Source organism: Zonotrichia leucophrys, chromosome 2 (genome assembly GCF_028769735.1).
Source record: "Zonotrichia leucophrys gambelii isolate GWCS_2022_RI chromosome 2, RI_Zleu_2.0, whole genome shotgun sequence".
NCBI lineage: Eukaryota > Metazoa > Chordata > Aves > Passeriformes > Passerellidae > Zonotrichia > Zonotrichia leucophrys.
Window position 1 is genome coordinate 25,064,154 of NC_088171.1, and position 17,761 is coordinate 25,081,914.

A 17,761-nucleotide genomic window follows, 5' to 3' on the forward strand; every position below is an offset into this window, starting at 1 on the left:
TGAAAGTATCAAATTAACTAAGAATGTTTGAAACACAAATTCTATGGCATTCCAAGAACTTCAGTATGAGTATTGCCTCAAAAAAGATTGGAAAGTTAGAATTTTGGCTAATAAGAACATGTGAGATTCTTCTGGGTTAGTTTTACAGAACATCATAAAACAGTGGGCTATAAAACCAGCAGTGCATACATAATAACAGCTAACTGCAAACACTCTGTTTTAAGTTTAGAGGAAAATTTGATTTCAGAAGTAAAAGAAACATCTGTGTTTCTTCCAAATAACCCTAACTAGACAGTATTTTATGTAGTAAACAAAATGGGAGACAATAGCTTCTTTCTGACTACAGTATGATAATAAACCTGAGTTTGAAAAAATAAATGTTTCATCCTAAAAGATTATGACTTAGCAGGAATAGCCAATTACACACATTTAGCTTTCTAGAACCACTTTATGTGATTAGAAAAATGAATACAAGGGAATTAATGCATATGCTCCTACATTCCTCAATGTAATTTGTGCTCTATACATCTGTCTTTTAGATGACAAATTTTAGGGACCAGGGCTTTTGCAAAACATCAAATAAGCTGTTCATCTAAGTATAAAAGAACAGTATTGTGTGACAAGAAAACTGCTGATCAGATTTAACTTTGGAAAATAGCATGGCTGTTCATGTGGCTTGTAAAAAAGTGGGTGAGATTTAATTTTTTGAAAGAGTTTTAAGATACAGGAATGGCTCAATGTGTGAGAAGAATCCCCCTGGTATCTGCCTATGTCGAATATGGCTGCCATGACTTTGCTTTCCATTTTGCTAGATTTCAAACCTTTGTGTTTAAAGAGAAAGAATCCAAATATTTAATGTGGAACAGAAAAATTGTATGTAAGAAGAAAAAAAAATATAAAATAAATTTGCATTGATATATAAAATATTTGGCTAACCAGACTAAAAGTATGCCCATCTTTATTTTTGCAGATTGCCCAGCCTTTGTTTGCTCCTGCTGTGGTCTGGCTGTACATGACTCTATTAGTGCTAAAACCAGCTGCCTATTTGAGAGCTGGTTTTATTGACATTAGGTACCAGAATTACCCAAACTAAAGTTTGCCTGCTATCTCAGTCCTTCTGTTCTGTTTTAGGGAGATCAGTTAGGTCCTTTGTGATCCAACTTGCAAGCAATTTCCACTAACTTTGTGAAATGTGATCATGAAAGGAGCTCTGTTGTTCACAGGGCATGGTGAGTAGAACCGACAACTTCTGACTTTGGAGACCGTGCCTTGAGGCTTAGCCACGTGCTGGGTGTGAGATGCCTCCAGTTTTCCTGTTCATTTCCTAGCTTATGTGCAGGGTCAAGAAAATGCAGCTTCACAATGTTTTCAAAGTCATACAGTCCAGCAGCAGGCTTGGTGCTTTCATGCAAGGCTGGAATGGTATCTCCAGTCTGAAAAGATCTTCAAAATATGTAACACAGGGGTTTGTCTGCATTTCTTTGTGACTTCTCAGTCAAATAAACAAATCAACTTTTCATCTACCAGGCTTCCAAAACTTCTCATGGATATGGAAATTATATATGTGCAAAGTATATATGAAATCTCTGACTTGGATTTGTCAAAGCATTACAAAAGAAACAAACTTTGTGTTAAGAAATATCAGTCTGTGTGAGGCTGGCTGTTTAATGAGAACATACTACTCCACACATTTTTATGGGCAGAAAGGAACAAAGCATTTTGCTTCTTTACATGAAGGATGTTTGGTTAGACTTGATTACTCTTGTTCTTCTTTTTACTAAAAATGATACATTTGAGAGGAAATTCAATCTTATAAAAACAATATTTCGTTAAAACCTGATATTTATACTTTTCTTCCAGGCCAGCAATAAAAGAAAATATTTGAAACTTGGAGATTACCCAAAGAACAGAAATTTGGGGTTATAAGAAGCAACACTGCTTTTCCAGGCCTGAATTTCACACATATTGAGTGCTTTGCTTGCTTCCAAACTGGTTCCTTACTGTGTGGCCTCTGTAGAAAAAATCCATCAGTTCACCATTTACTCATATGTTGGTCATTCTCAACCATCAATGCATTTGTGAACCTCCCTGCTGTTTTACTAGCTTGACTGGATCCACATGAACCCAAATCTCTGGCCTTTCCCACAATCTGCTACCCAGCCACCCCATCAGAGCTTTCTGATTCAGCCGGTGCAGGGAACCAACGCAAGAACCATTTCACAACACAGAAGGTGTATGTGTATTTTCCCACATTACTCCTCACCCATCCCAGCCACTAACCAAACATGAGGTGTGACAGAAGACATACTGTCAAACATAGGTAAATGTAATAGATCATTCATCCTTCTTGTCTTTGCTGTAGGATTATAGCTGTCCTGTTTTTTCAGCAGTCAATGAGAGAATTTAAGTCTCAGAAGCTGATTGTGTCCCTTACAGATTTCCAAAATAAACAAAAACTTGAGCAACATATCTAGCAACTTAATTCTCTCTTTTGGGTTGAACACCAAAAAACTATATACATATTTCCAGTTATATTGCAGTCTATGCCAAAAATATTTGCAAAAGGTCAAGAAGTCAGTACAAGAAGTTGTGTTGGATGATGACACGGACTAATTCAGTGCCACAGTACCTCCATTAGCTGAAAGGACTGACCTTGTGTGTGAAATGGCAGAGACCTTGAGGGTTACCACGTGCTCATCTCAGTCCCATTTCTGAGGTTTAGTGACATAGTAGCAGAGTAAGACATAAGCACAGAGAAAGTAAAGATAACCACTACCTAAGGACAAAAAATAAGAGAATAAAACCAGCCTGTTTATGCTGGTTGACCTTACAGAAATATTTTAATGTAATTGTATCATTATGAAGAGAGCAGTAATGGTTTTATTCAGTAGGTTTTCTGGATTGCCTTTTAAGTGGATGAGAGGAACATATGAAATTCAGCTTCAGTCCCACCTTCCCCCCTGAAACCATCACCCTTACTTTATACAGCACAGTGAAGCCTCTTGATGTGGTATTGCTCCCTTAACTGAGCTGGCAGACCTATCTGTCCTTGCAATCTTCACAGTCTGCCTTCATCAATTCTCCTTCTCTTTCATGTATGCAAATCCATATCTATGGCATGAGCCATCAGTTGAGTTTTAGATCTCATGAAGAGGCCCACTAATAGTGCTCAGATCTTTGAATATCTGCATATTTTTTAGTCAATTCTGTTCATTTCAGGTCTGCCATTAAGATGCACTTGAAATTTCAACTTCCTTCAAAAAATCAGTTCTTTATGTCCTACCCTCAGACCACAAGCTCATTCCATACTGTGCATCAAGTAAACTTGGATATCAAAAATATTGTGGTCTTGGGTCTAACTGGAACTGGAAGTAGCAAGGTAAAGGCTGTGTATTGCAGGAATCCAAACTATTCAGTATGTCAACACTGTTTGAAGAGCCATGTGTGCGTCATATTCTTGTTTGCAAGCTAATTAGATTGCTTGTTTTGAAAGATGGATTAATGAATTAATCACAGGGTGTGGTAGATGTTTTTTCTTGGCATTCTAAGGCTGATTTAATATAAAATGTTTTATTTTTTCCATGTATGATTCACTTCAGAACTCAAAAACACATAAAACAGAAATGTAAAAATGACAGCTGTGCTAAAACACGAATATTATAATCACTTTGGCGCAGCCAGTTTTCATTTAGGTCGTCTGAAACTGTAGATAGTACCATCAACCGTAGAAAGAAGGAATTATATGGGAGATTTCTTGTTAAGAAATCAAAGCTGAATGGAAAAGGGTGTGGTTTTGATTGCACAAAATGTCAGATGGGTTTCTGGTTTGCAAATCTGGAAACAGGAGTGGTTCACATTTTGATGTTTTCTCATACTGCAGCATTTATGGAATTTATATTTTTTTCAAATCAATTTAATTTTGGCAACTCCTAATGTTGCAAAATTCACATTCAAAAGCAGAAGGCAGCAGAGACTGGGATCTGGCTCAGCCTCTGACCATTTCTGGCCACTCATTTCTGGCCAATTTACGAAGTCAGGCATTTATATGTGCACTTTTCACTTATTTTCCTGGTTTTCAGCTTTCCCATTCTAAACAACTGCTCACCTAATGGGTATAATTATGCACATCATTTTCATGGTGATCCAACCCACTGAGCACTGCATGGAGAGATCCTGGCCCTTGGCACACAAGAAAAGGAAGAGCAATGCCAAGTTGTGTGATTCTGAGCAGGACACTTAGCATGAGCTATGAACCACCTGGTCTTCAACCACTTTGAAAATGAAAGGTGGAGCCAAATTTTTAAAGGTATTTACCTTAATAAATAAAGATAGATATAAATGTCCAACAACAGAGATAAGGTGCCCTAGACACTTTTAAAAGTATTTCCTGGGAAATTCTTGGGAACTCGATCAGTAGGGTTAGAAAGCTATGCACTTATTAAAATAACACAAATCAAACCTTTGCAAATGCAGTCTTAGTTTCTGATCCCTTCTGTTTTTCACCTTCAGCTATACAAACACTGTGCAGATACAGGACTGTGCAGTTCCTTCACCAACAACCTCCTTCTCCTTCTTCTTCTTCATTACTAAAGCTGAAGAAATGTAAGAGACCAAAGCACAGATTGCAAAATCTATGTTACTAGTAAAGGAGATATTGTACACCCCAAACATACCCCATAAAGTCATGCACTGAGTCAAGGCAGAGTCCCATACCTGTTGATTAGGAAAATAAGCATTTTTCTTGAATATTGACTAACAGTTAAAAGGAAATTTAGCAGAAATATCACACAGGAAGACTGAGTCCTAATTATGTATCAAAGCACGACTATAAAAGTGTCTGAAGGAGACATTATCAAACCATAGTCAGTGAATGCTACCAATAATCCATAACTCTGAGAGGTGTGGATTTAGTAATGCACTGAAATCTCTTTTCACATATGCTTTGTTTGAAAGCAATAAAATAGAAAAAGCTGTCACCATCATCCACCTGTTCCAAAAGTCTCAAATTCATGCTTTAGCATGTTTTATAGAGCTCTCACTGCTGCTGAGATTTATTGCATCAGCTGGGAAAAAAAATTGTCATTATTTTATGTTTTCAGTTGTCTGACTGAAAATGTCTGGTAAAAAATCACTACCTTTTGGGCTGCTGATGAGTACAGTGATGCATTTCAAAACTCTATTAATACCCTATGCTCCCACCTGAGAGTCCAGACAGCAATTTTTAAAATTTCTTTTGCTTTTTGTACATTCAGTAGTGTGTGATAGTGCTGCAATATGACCACATGACCAACAAGTTTACAATGTAGCGCTCAAAGAATATAAACCAACATTGCTCCTTGGAATAAAATATCCAGCATTTATCACAGACCATACTGTACAGAACAGACAGGGGGATGGATTTGCAGGAGGGGCAGGGAAGAAGGGCTCTGCCACCAGCCCCAGCATTCCAGCAGGCTGGATGATGTGGTGGGAGCCCCCTGCTCACTCCTGCTCTCCCTCTCCCCACAGCCACTTCCCCATCCCCATCCCCAGTGATGCAGCCAGGGCTGTGTCCCTGCTCAGGCCCTGCTCCTCTTGCTCTGTTCTCTCAGCTCACGTCCCTGGCAGTGAGCTCCCCTGGCTCTGCACAGCACTGGGACATGTGTCCTCCCCAAATCAAAGTCACACTTCTAGCACAGGCTGTGACTTGCACTGGGAACAGGGATTTCCCCAGGTAATGGCAATCCTAAGTGATCTGGGTGTCCAGAAGTGTGGATGGACTCAGTTGGATCCTTTGTTTTTCTGTGATGTCCTCAGAAAATTTATTTGCATTTCCAGCATTGTGTTACTCTTGGGAGAGTCACTCACCCTCACAGGGAAATTTGGAGTGAAAGGAGCTCAGACCACCTGGCTGATAAGCAGAGAACATGGTCGGATCCTGTGGTCTCTGGCTTTTTCAAGAACATGGTGCAGGCAGAGGCTGCTCAGAGGGCAGAGCAGAAGGAAGTGCAGGGAGTCAAAAAGGGCTCTCCCCTCCTCCTTCCAGCCCAGGATTCCTTAGCCAAGGAATGATCATCGCTGTACAACTTGTAAAAATGTCTCTTGTGATTAGGAGGGAGCATGCAAGAGCTGGGACTATTTTATTTTCCTCTGATTTACCTTTCTCAAGTGCTTAAGGTATGTCCTTCCTCTTTTCTCTCCAGAAAGCCATTTGAACTGTTTGTCAGTGGCTTCTTCACAGGGCTGAGGGTTTCAGCAATAAATACTTTGAGGCCATTTTGAGGCTCTGAGATCTGAAGCCTCACCCTCTGCAGCTGAGACTCCGCATGCTCCTCCCTAACACTTTATGGGATGAAATCAGAAAGCTATTTTGAGAAATAAGATTTCTCAAAAATAAGAAAAAATAAAACCTCAAACTTCAATGCTACTAAGTCCTCACTGTCAAACTTCAATGCTACTAAGTGCTCACTGTCACACATGTTTCTGTGTGTTTGGGATAGAAAAACTGCAGATATCTGTACAAAAATGAGGCAATGGAGAGTTGGATAATTCTCTGTCAGCTCTATTGCAATAGTTTTACAAAGAGCTTTTTTACTGTGTATCTGGAGTTCAAGAGCAGCTTTCCGTCTGCATTACTGCAGAGTACAGTCTGTAATATTTTTTTCAGTCTCATATTAAATACAAAAATAAAAAATTGGAAAACAAAAAGGAGGTGAGTGTGACTTCAGTGATCCATTTACTTTTCATTAAACTTATTTTATTAGAACTTATGTGATTCATACTGTACAGTTTTGTTTGACTATTGCTTAGGTTAATTCACACTAGAAGGATGCAAAACTGCTCTTATGAAAGCAGTCAAGGAACTCATTTTAATTGCCAGTACCAAAGGGGCACTTAAGTGTCTACTAATGTGCAATCTATTGGAAAGAAGAGTATCCAGACTAAATGATGAATTTAAACCATACTAAATTCATCCCTCAATATAAACTGATCTCTAATTATCTGAATATTGTTTTAGATTTTAAAAGAAGTCTTGACAAAGGTTGAAGGAACAAATCCTTAGAAACCTAATCAAGGAAACACTTTAAATATTAAAACAAATATTTCCCAGTGTTTTTGTAAAATAGGCTTCATAGCAGTTTTAGTTCTAATCCTATTTAAAGATGTATTGGAGTAAAGCAATGAGTGAATTGCCCCACCAGATCCAGCAACTCTGTGGGCACTGAAATGAAGTTTAGAAACCTTTTGCTTAGCCTTCGTTCATTTGCTTGCACCCACTGAAGTACACCTCAGGCAAAGCAGATGCATGTGCTGCTGCAGGGGGATGCTGCACTGTGCAAGATCATGTTTCTGCACTTAAAAGGAGGTTATTGAAGTCTTTGGATTCACTCCAGCTCTTGTTGAAATCACTCTGGTAGAATCACTCTGGCTGGCACAGTGGAAATTGTACAGGCTCCTTATGCTCCAGTGCAGCCTGCATCCATGAGAGAGCAATAAATACCATTCATAATCACTTGTTTCTCATTAGACTTCCCTCCCACTTTTACAGAAACAAAAAAAAGGGGGAGGTGGGGAAAGACTTGTGAGTTGTGGTTTCTACTGGAGGGATGCATTTCTACAAAGCGTTCTTTTTCAACATAATTGAAAATCAAGATTCTCCCTGTTGAAAATTACTGCAATGATGGAAATCTTCCTTCTGATTTGGTTGTGTGGTATATTTTTCACCCTATACTCTCTTGACTTTTTAAATAGTTTTATTAGTATAATATAACCTCTTTTTCTTGCTTCCCACACAGAGAAAAAAAAATAAAAATCTCACAGACAACAGTTTTCATATGCATTTATTAGACACTGAGTTTTATTACTGCATTTCACTCTAAGCCTTAATATAAACAGGCAGTGCCATCTTAGAAAAGCTGCTGCAAACTTCCTGAGTAGTGCTCTATCTCCAAAAAAGCTCACTGAGCAAAACCATTGTAACTCAGCTGGCAGATAAAGTATTTGACCTGTAGTAGTTAATATATTAAGGCTTTTCACGCGGATCTGGCCTAGGAAATAATAAGGCTTAAGATTCCTGTATGCTCACCAGCTTGAAGTTTAGCCCCACCAAGTCAGACAATGTGATGTGTTCTGAGCAGCAATTGCATTTAAAACCTTTCACTCAGCAGCAGATAAGCACCTAACATGATTTGTCTGGAAGAGCACCAGTTTTGTCCATATTAATCCTAAATTGTGGTCAGCTGCCAGTACAAAGGGAACCTTCATTAAAAGTGACTTCTTTTATTCCTACATAATAGATACAATGCTGTACATTTCATAGATTAGTCTTTAACTTGCCTGAGCTATCTCTCTTCTATGAATAGTTCACGTACAAGCTAGGAACACTCATTTCTCTGGCATTTATTTGGAAATCACAGCTCCCAATCACACCAATGGCTAATGCTTTTATGCTTCTTGCTTTTTAAATATCACTGCTGTTCATTAGGCTGTATATTCTATAATTAACACCCCTTCCCCTCAGCAATTAAGTAATTTATCAGATAACAGACATTACTGCACAGGACCACCAGACACTGAAAAATGAGGCTTACTTCAACAGAAGTATGTACTTCTGTGCAAATTATTGTGATAGTCTTTCTAACTAGAAAGAAAATGAGGTAGATTTTGCTTTCAGTAACACTGTTGTAAATGCATAACAATTCTGGCACATCCACAGCGTGGTTCTTCCAGACTCACCCAGTCATAGCTGGATTATGTTTCTCTATTAGAACAAAATTCTCATCCCTCTCTGGGTCAGAACAGCTGCCCTCAGCCATACAGCTGATTGCAAGCTTCAGGATAAAATCTCTCACCTCTGACTGGGGACATAAGCTTAGCAATTTTATTTTTTTTTTAACATGGCCCATTGTTTCTAAAAAATGCTTCTTTCTAAACAAAAGTTCCATGGTTTATACCTCCTCAACTGATGAGAAGTGACAGAGAAACAGGAATGCTTTTGGTAATCAGAAATCTGACTCCAGGCATACAGGCTGAACTCATTGTCAGTTCACTACTAAAGTATGGAATTGTGAGAAAGCCATTTATTGGGGCAAATCACTGTTAAAATTATATGTGCTTGTCATCATGTAGCTTATCAATAAAAAATATTCTGTGCTTCCACATGGATTTTTTTTCTTTTCTCTTTTTGACATTTAAAGTTCCATTGAAATATAATCTCCTACTCTGGAAATAATTTACAAAGCAAATCCTTGAGTACTGTCACATGATGAAGAATCAGTGCAGATTTTCATTTTTGTAATTTTTATAAAGTTCTTTGCAAGATATCACTAAGAAATGATCTGGAGTTATGGGTCACAATGAAAGTTAAAGAGCAGAGATGTTGCAATGCAGTTTATTAAAATCTGCTTATTCCAGCAACTACTTTTCAGTGGCAGGTATGACTGTCCTGTGCAAATCACTAGTCAGGAGTTTCAGTGGCAGCTTGCCTATGCAAACCCAACTGATTATAATCACTGCTTCCCTCCTCTGCTGTAGAAATTTGCACTGTGACACACAACACCAGATGCTGGACACTGGCTACTATAATAAAAGTTAATTTGCAGGATGGTATGGGCTGCATTAATTTTCAACGTGGCAAAACACTAACAGCTGGCCCAACCTTGGGCCAGTGTTGTTTCATCAGCAAACTGGAAAAGGAAGTAAGTAATGAATCATATAAAGGGCTTTAGATGACAAGTGTTTAGATTAGTCAAAGTCACAGTAGGCTGAAGGGATACAAGAGTAACCTAAGAGCACAAAGCAGAGCAGCACAGTGACAACTGAAATATTTCGCAGCTAAAAAGAAAATCAATATGAAGGCATTTACCTGGAAATATGGTACAATTTATGCAATAACTTCTATAAGGAACTGAAAAAATCTTCCATGAGCACTTCCTTTCCCTGCCCCACCTGCTCCAGAATACTCTAGAGCCTGCTCACTATGAAACCCTGTGAAAAACATGGTTTATGTTAAATTTCTAGTGATACCAGGTAGGTAAGGAATTAAAACCCAAGCCTGTGATATTTCACTATGTACTTTAGCAGCAAGCCCTTAGGCTTTAAATTATATTTTTATTATATAGTAAAGAAAGGGCCCATGGAGCAGCTGCATTGCACAGGGTGCTGCAGTGGTCACTGCAGCATCCTGGTCCCTCAAGACAGCTCGTGCTGAGCCACTGAGTTGGCATGAACAGATGAGTGCCAAACTCCTGGGTCCTTTCCAGGACATGAGCAGGGTATTGCATTACTCAAGGCACCCAATTCTGGATCAAAAACAAGAGTGGAGCTACTCTCAGATTTGGGGCTCCCTTTAAATTCTAGGTCTACTTTCGTATCCCATCCAAAGATACTCCTGTGAAATTCAAAGACACAGAGAGATAAGGAGTAATAGTAATTTCTCAAACATGATTCCAAAGATTATATATATTATATACCCCATGGTGTTGCTGTTAAAAGACAGCCATCCTTTACAGCTATAAACTGTGTTTAAATTGAACTTCAACTTCCTACACAGGCTGATGTTTTTACAAGCCATGGTCTGAACATGAAACAAACACAGCCCTAAATGTTTGTGTTTGGTACGAAAAGATATTCAGAGGACACTCTGGGCTGCTGCTCTAAAGAGCACAGCCAAAGTTCACAGCCAGCAGGAAGGGATATGGGCAATGCCCACAGATACTGTGCCCTGGCTCCCCCAGCGAGTTTATACTGGCCGCTTTCTGTTTGAAGGCTGGCTACCGAGAGGTTTGGCATGGGACTCAAAACTGTGCCACAAGTTACTTGCCATTGTCTGCCACAGTGTCCTCATTCATCTGCACTAAGCAAGGGATGATTAAAATCAAAAGGGGTTTTGAGACTGAAAACCAGAAATGGAGTGATAGAAAGACAATGGCAAGCACAGACAAGAGTTTTAATTGAAAATCTGGCAGTGAGAGAAACATCAGTAAGAAAATCAGATCTTGACTAGTTCGCCCATCATGTTCCCTCTCTGAAATAGGTTTAAAGCACACACCTGAATTATTCTGACTGAAAGCCAGTGTAATTTCAAACAAATAGCTTGTTACCCACACAAAAGCTATTCAGATAGTGCAACATCAAACAAGAGAGCAGCAGCAGACAATAAGCTAAACTAAGCAGCCCTTTGAGAGTACCTCATTGAGAAAGCCAGCTGAGCTACAAAACTGCTGGGGATGATTAACATCAATGCAATTTATTGGCTTTCTTCAAATAAAGACCTCAGTGTAAGGAAATGATTGAAGAGACAACTAAACTCTGTTAGAGTCATAATTAACAAATTATAGGTTCCATTACACCTATTGGTCTATACAACTCATTCAGGATAATGACAGAACAAGCTTTTTTTTTCCACAAAAAACATTTTATTCACATTATTTATGAAATTTTATTTAGAAAATATTGACGGTGAAATTAACTGAAATTCAAACATTATTAAAATACAAAATATAAAAGAATGTGCAAAAGTATCACCATAGGCATAACCTACCATAAGAAATATAAAAGTGCCTCAAAAGAGGGATTACTCTTTGTAGATGAAATTTGCAGAAACTTCTGCTGCTCCGCTTCAACAGCTACTGCATTATCACAAATATCAAAATCCTCTGCAGATGTAATCAGCATAGCTCCATTAAAATCAGTAAAACTATACTGATTAATGCCATATGAGAATCTGGAGTAACTTAGCCAAAATTTCAAATGTCATGAAAAAGTAATGACTACACTTTAATTTTAATGCTCAACTAGCTTATTCATTGCCTTTGTCAGAGTGTTTATCAGGGCATCTCTATTCCAAATTCTCTCCTGTGGGATAAGCTGCATTTGAATTTATACTTCTTGTACTGTTATGAAGACTTCTGAAAGCCTTTACTATGAACATTGACTGTAAATGACCATCTATTTAAATGATAGGGCCAAACTATGTAAATGGCAGGGCAATAAACCTCTGAACACACTTGTGAAAAGTTCCTCTTCTTTAGCAAGCAGAGGATGAAAAAAATTTTTAAAAATCCATGGTAGATTTTCAGTGTTGGACTCTCCTTAATTATAATAACAGATATTTGATTTTTCAAATTTTAACTGATTTGCAACAGCTGAAATATTCTCCCAAGGCAGTAGTAACATTTCCCCCATAAAAACATGGAAATCTAAACAAGTCTTTCCAAAATATTATTGCAAAGACAACACAGCAGAAGAACCAAACTCAGGTTCGTTATTCTATTAAATGCAGTTTCTTATAAAAAAGTAAATTGCATAAAAAGCAGCTCTGAAAGACAGAACTATGTCAGTATAAAATTTTGTGAAAAATATCATACAAAAGAAGAAAGTGGAATCAACAAAAAGTGTATCAAACATCCAAGTGCACATCAGCTTTAAGATTTCAGGTTATACATCTGAGATTTTTTCTTCAGTTTTCTCACTATTTTTCTGCGGGATAAATTTGCTGGCTTGTTGATAGCAGGTTTCTGATTTCCTGCTAACAAAACAAAGGAAGCAGTTAGGGAAACTGAAGGACAAAATTGTTACTACTTGTTATTGTTTGAGTTTGGTTCATGTTACACTGTTCACTGTCCAATAATAACAAACACAGCAGAAACTGTAACGTGTTCTGCATTCTCTATTCTCACACTGTAAGGTTGCCAGTGTGTTCACCTTTGGCACTGCAATCCTACTTTGCTCTTTTCCTGAGCAGGCATCAAAGCCTTATCCAAGTGTCCTGCAGTGACAGCAGAATGGAACTAAATACACTGCCCTCTATTAAAAAAAAAACAAACCAAAAAACAAAAACCCAACAACCAACCAAAAAAAAAATCACACAAACAAAAACCTCCCAACCTATTCTTACATTTCTCTGAACAGTGGGACAAAAGTTAAAATACAGCCAGTGCTTGTGGGAGATGTAAAGAGAAAATTATTTGAGTTTCTGCACAAAACTCACAGAAGCTGCAGAGTGGCCTATGACAGTCAGAGCCAACACCAGACATGCTTCCAAAGGCTGCATGAATTGTGTGAGACCAATTCAGAAAACAAGCATTCAGCAACCTTGACTAAAAATCTTTGTCTTTATGCTACCTATTTACCAGCACCCAGAGCCACTGTGGCCAATTCCCAATTCTTTTGCTGTCAGCCCAATGCATTTGCTTTCTTTTCCAATATAAACTTTTAAAGATGAAATGAATCACAAACCTTTTCACTCAAAACACTATATAGATCAATTTAACAAAGTTGTATATTTGCAGAGGGAAGGTCAACTGACTTCAACCTGAGACTCCAAGAGGTAACATGAAAGCTGCTGAGAAAGAAATAATGGAAGCAGGAGAGGAGGAGCAGGAGAGGCTTAAGTTGCCTGAATTATTTGCTCAATGTTGCTGTGCACTCCCAAGCTCTAGAAATGAATATGCATAGCACAACATTAATCAGCACTAATTATGCCCTTAACTTTGGTCTTCAGCTGCACCAAGCCTTACTGAACTCTGAAATCCCAGAGCTGATGAAAAAGCTTGTAACTGGTACTTTGCATGTGGCTATCTGGTGCTCTAGTTACAAGACAGACAGCATCTCCTTACCTCCTCCTTCCACACACACAAAAGGGAAAAAAAAAAAAAAAGAAAAAAAAGAAGTGAGTTAGAGAGAAGCCCCAGGTGAATCTGGCTGGGTGTGGGCAGGGGCAGTGTGCAGGTGAGATGCTGAAGAAGCAGCTTCCTTCCTCCTCTCTCTGAACTCTCCACACTGGAGCCTGGCCCAACCACTTCACAGGTAGCAATGGATGCAAATTAGATAATCATAAGCATCTCAGATAAACTGAACATACTATTACAGACTCTCTCATAATACAATGGCAGAGACACACTCAGACTTGTCATCCACAGAAATATTACTGTCATGACTAAGTGGCAGCCAATATTGTTATTTCTGAGGACGGTGCTCAGGGTACAATCCTTGCCCCAGACCTGGATTTCCAGCCCAGAACTGAAGAATCATCTCCCAGCACGACGCTTCTGACTATACAACTTCAATACTGAGGTACTCAGATCTTGTGCTTATTATGTTTAAAATAGTTTTTTAGTTTTAGTGCTTTTCAGTTTTTCATTTTTCCCAAAGGCAATGTATATGCTTGATACAGCCTTAAATATACTTCCCATTAGTATCCATTTTTAAAATACTGCGCTGTGTCTACTTCCTAAGTTTTCTGGGCAACAACATACAATTCTCTATCTCTCTCATTTATTTTCTTATCAAATTAATTAAATTAGAGTATTAAAACTTGCAATAGCTGCAATATGACTGCAAATAAAAGCACAACTGTTTTGATTTACAAGCACAGCCACTAGCTGGTTTCAATAAAAGCATTAGGAAAATCTATTATCATTCCAAGCTTTCCCCCCGCAGCCTGAGAAACAGCTGACACAGCACTACTGATGAGGCAGAATCTTTAGTAATGGGAATAGGAAATGTCAGTAGGCAACAGGGAATTGAGGAAGGATGGTAACTTCTGAAAATGCAAAGGAAAAAAGTAAATTGATTTCACAACAGACTTTAATCCTATTTAAAACTATCCAGAATAAAAGGATATCTTAGTTTGTGGTTGTAGAGATACTGAACAGTTAAAAGACTGATTCCTTGTAGGCTCTAGGAAGTAAGCTTAGTCTTTTTGTGTGCCCTCCTCTACACTTTATTCAAATATGGTGTAACCACTTCACATCACACTGATCTTGCCAGAAGGATTTAGCATTGCCTTTCAATTTTCCCTGCCCTTAAAAACATAAGAGTCCAAAATGCAAAAAGCATACCCCTGTAGCTGGCCAAGGTGAGTAAAAGAACACTATAAACATTTGATACTGTTATACGGATTGCTTTAAATGCTTGTGACTGACAAAATATGAAAAACAAATAAAAACAAGAAACAAAAAAAACCCCAAACCAAAAAAACCTCACCATTTCTGCAGACATTGTAGCAATCCTTTTCAGTGACAAAGTTGTTGGCATTTCCACCACAGCCAGTATATCTGAACTCTTTACATGATTTAGTCTTGGAGTCATAGTAATAGCGAGGCACAGAAGAGGAACACAATCCTTCATCCTTTGGGCTATAGCACAGCAAGGGGCCAGCTTGGGAAAAAAGAACAAAGGAAAAAAAGAAGAGAGCGAGAAAAATTACATAAATGTAATCACTGTAGGTGGCTTCTTAAAATTGATCCTGAAATAAATGTGTCTAAACAGCTCTTTTCCCCCTTGAATTGACACTATTACCAATGACTTCAGAGACTTTCTACTTCTAATTCCTGGGAGCTGTGAATTTGAGAAAGCAAGAAACCATCCTAGAAAACAGGATTAGATCCCGTAAGAGAAATTCATCAGCTATCCCCATTTGTGACGCTATACATATGACAGCAAAGATTTTTACATATTATTCTATATATATAGGAATATAGCAATAATTTCAGTGAAACAACCTCTGTAGAGAAAAAACAAGGCATAACTTTGCTATGATTTTCCCAGCAAATTTTGCTTGCAGCAAAAAGTACAAATCCAACAAGTTTCCTCGAGAGCATGTTTCTTTTTGCCTCAAATTTTTTTTTTTCTGCTGTAGCCCCTTTATCAAGTCATTGTATGTGCAACAGAAATAATTCAGCTTTCACCTAAGAAAATGCTGATAATCTGCCATCAGCTACAAATAAGTGTCATCAAGCACTAATAACACTTAGGGAGGGCAGTGGCAGCTTTTACACATTCTGGTAGACCTTCAAAGAGGCTATCTTGAACTAGATATTAATCTGGTGTTCACATCAAAACTTAGTTTATAGTCACCTGCTCATAACTGCCACCAATCTTATTTAAAGCTCAAATGGAGAGACAGTGAAGAATCACATCAGGCATCTCACTTTTGTGAGAAGCTGAGCTGTTGAGTGCCAAAAACCTGAGCTGCCTACCACCATCTCCCAGGCCTGAATTTTAAAAAGGTGCTTCTGCTTTACATTACACTTCCCGGAATGTGACTGCAACAATCCCTAACACATCTTCCTAAACACACATCCTCAACCTTATTATTTCTCTTCAGATGCATCTGTACAGCTCTCTAGAAGTCAAGAAATTGATTTGGTATAGCTGTGGGTGTATTTAAGATCTCAGCATTTTTGTTCTTCCAGTAACAGCTAAGACAACATATTAAAATTAAAGTCAACAATATAAACATCTGCTTTACACAAGTCTTCAAAAATACCACTGTATGGGTATTCAGAGGAAAATATCAAATGAAGTATCATCTTCATATTACTTTCAAACCATCTATTTTATTAAAAATTTGGAACAACCATTACTTTTTTCTGGCAGACAGTGGTCCACACAAGACTGCAAATCTCTGAAGTTGTTGCCATTTCCGTAACAGCCACCATAGATGAATTCCTCACACCTCATCGAGCTCAAGTTAAAGGCATATCTTCTTAGATAGCTCCTGCAAGGTCCTCCATCAGCCTCCATCCGGCACAATTTGGGCACTTCTGCAGAAACAAAAAAAAAAAAAAATCAACCTCTGTAAAACCAGCTTTTCATGCTTTGCATACAGAAGAACATGGTAGTGCAGGTAAAACTGTATTACTTCAGTTGCAGGCAAGTCAGTCCCACTTTGTCCCACTTGCTTTTTTTCTGGAGGAATTCAATGCATTAATTAGCAAGTAAGTGCAATATTAAATCACATTTAAAATACTAAAAAATAAATTCCATACATCATCTCTGGGTCAACTGACTCTGTATTTTCTGCCCAAAACTGCCATCAGCAAGAAGCTGCAACAAGCAGCTTCATCGGTTGGACTCGATCATCTTAAAGGTCTCTTCCAACCTAAATAACACTATGATTCTAAGACTCTCTGATACATCGGGGGGTGCAAAGCGTCCCGCAAAGCCAAGCAGCCTCCCCGGTGTGTCCCCTCCAGCCCCTGCCACCCCGGGGCCCGCTGGGGCACTGCCGGTCCCGGGACTCACTCTTGATGGTCCAGCAGCTCTTCTCGCAGTCGTCGAAGGTGAGGAAGTTGTTGGCGTTGCCGTAGCATCCCCCGTAGGTGAACTCCTGGCAGCTCTGCGTGTGCCGGTCGTAGTACCAGCGCGGCACCAGGGCGCGGCAGGGCCCCTCGTCGGGGGGCAGCAGGCAGGCGCGCTGCTTCTCTGCGGAGACACCGGACACCGGGGCTGAGCCCACCGCGCCGGGAGGCGGCCCCGGCCCCGCGGGCTCCCCCCGAGGGCCCGTTCCTACCTGTGAGGGGGCGCTGGGCCAGCGCGGCGCAGGCCAGCAGCAGCATTGGCAGCAGCACGGGCAGGCGGCGGCCGGCGGCCATGGCAGCAGCGGGGTCCGGACAGCGAGCGGCGCTTCCCCTCCGACGGCAGCGCTTTATATGCACCGAGGCGGCTTCCCCGGGCCGCCTCCTTGCGCAGGTGGTGGGAGGGGAAGCTCTGATTCAGCGGGGCAGGAGGTCGCCGCTGACCCGGCCGCCAGCGGGGCGCGGAAGGCTGCGCGATGCGGGGTCCGGGGGCGCGGGCGGCCCCCGCCCCGTTCCGCCCCGCTCCGCCGGGGGAGCAGCGGGGGCCGGGCGGGGCTGCCTCCCCGCAGGGTGCACCGCCCATAGCCCAGGGGCCCCCGCCCGGGGCTGCGGCGACCTGGCTGGGGGCCACCCCCCGCCCCGCTCACGTTACGGGATGATGCTCAAAGAGCGTTTCCTGTAAATCACGGCGAAATCCG

General features: G+C 39.9%; 1 protein-coding gene across 2 annotated transcripts; it reads right to left on the minus strand.

Annotated features, from left to right (window-relative positions):
- Positions 1-11,380: 11,380 nt before the first annotated feature.
- Positions 11,381-17,534, minus strand: TFPI2 (tissue factor pathway inhibitor 2). 2 transcript variants are annotated; one of them, XM_064704311.1, is made up of 5 exons: positions 17,279-17,534; positions 17,011-17,190; positions 16,350-16,529; positions 14,968-15,141; positions 11,381-12,508 (listed from the first exon to the last, which is right to left on the minus strand). In XM_064704311.1, exons 1-5 carry the CDS (start codon positions 17,358-17,360, stop codon positions 12,405-12,407), a joined length of 720 nt encoding a protein of 239 aa, XP_064560381.1. In that variant the 5' UTR covers positions 17,361-17,534; the 3' UTR covers positions 11,381-12,404. The 2 variants fall into 2 exon arrangements, with proteins under 2 accessions (XP_064560381.1, XP_064560382.1); XM_064704312.1 differs by having other exon boundaries at positions 12,258-12,505; positions 17,279-17,509.
- Positions 17,535-17,761: the final 227 nt, after the last annotated feature.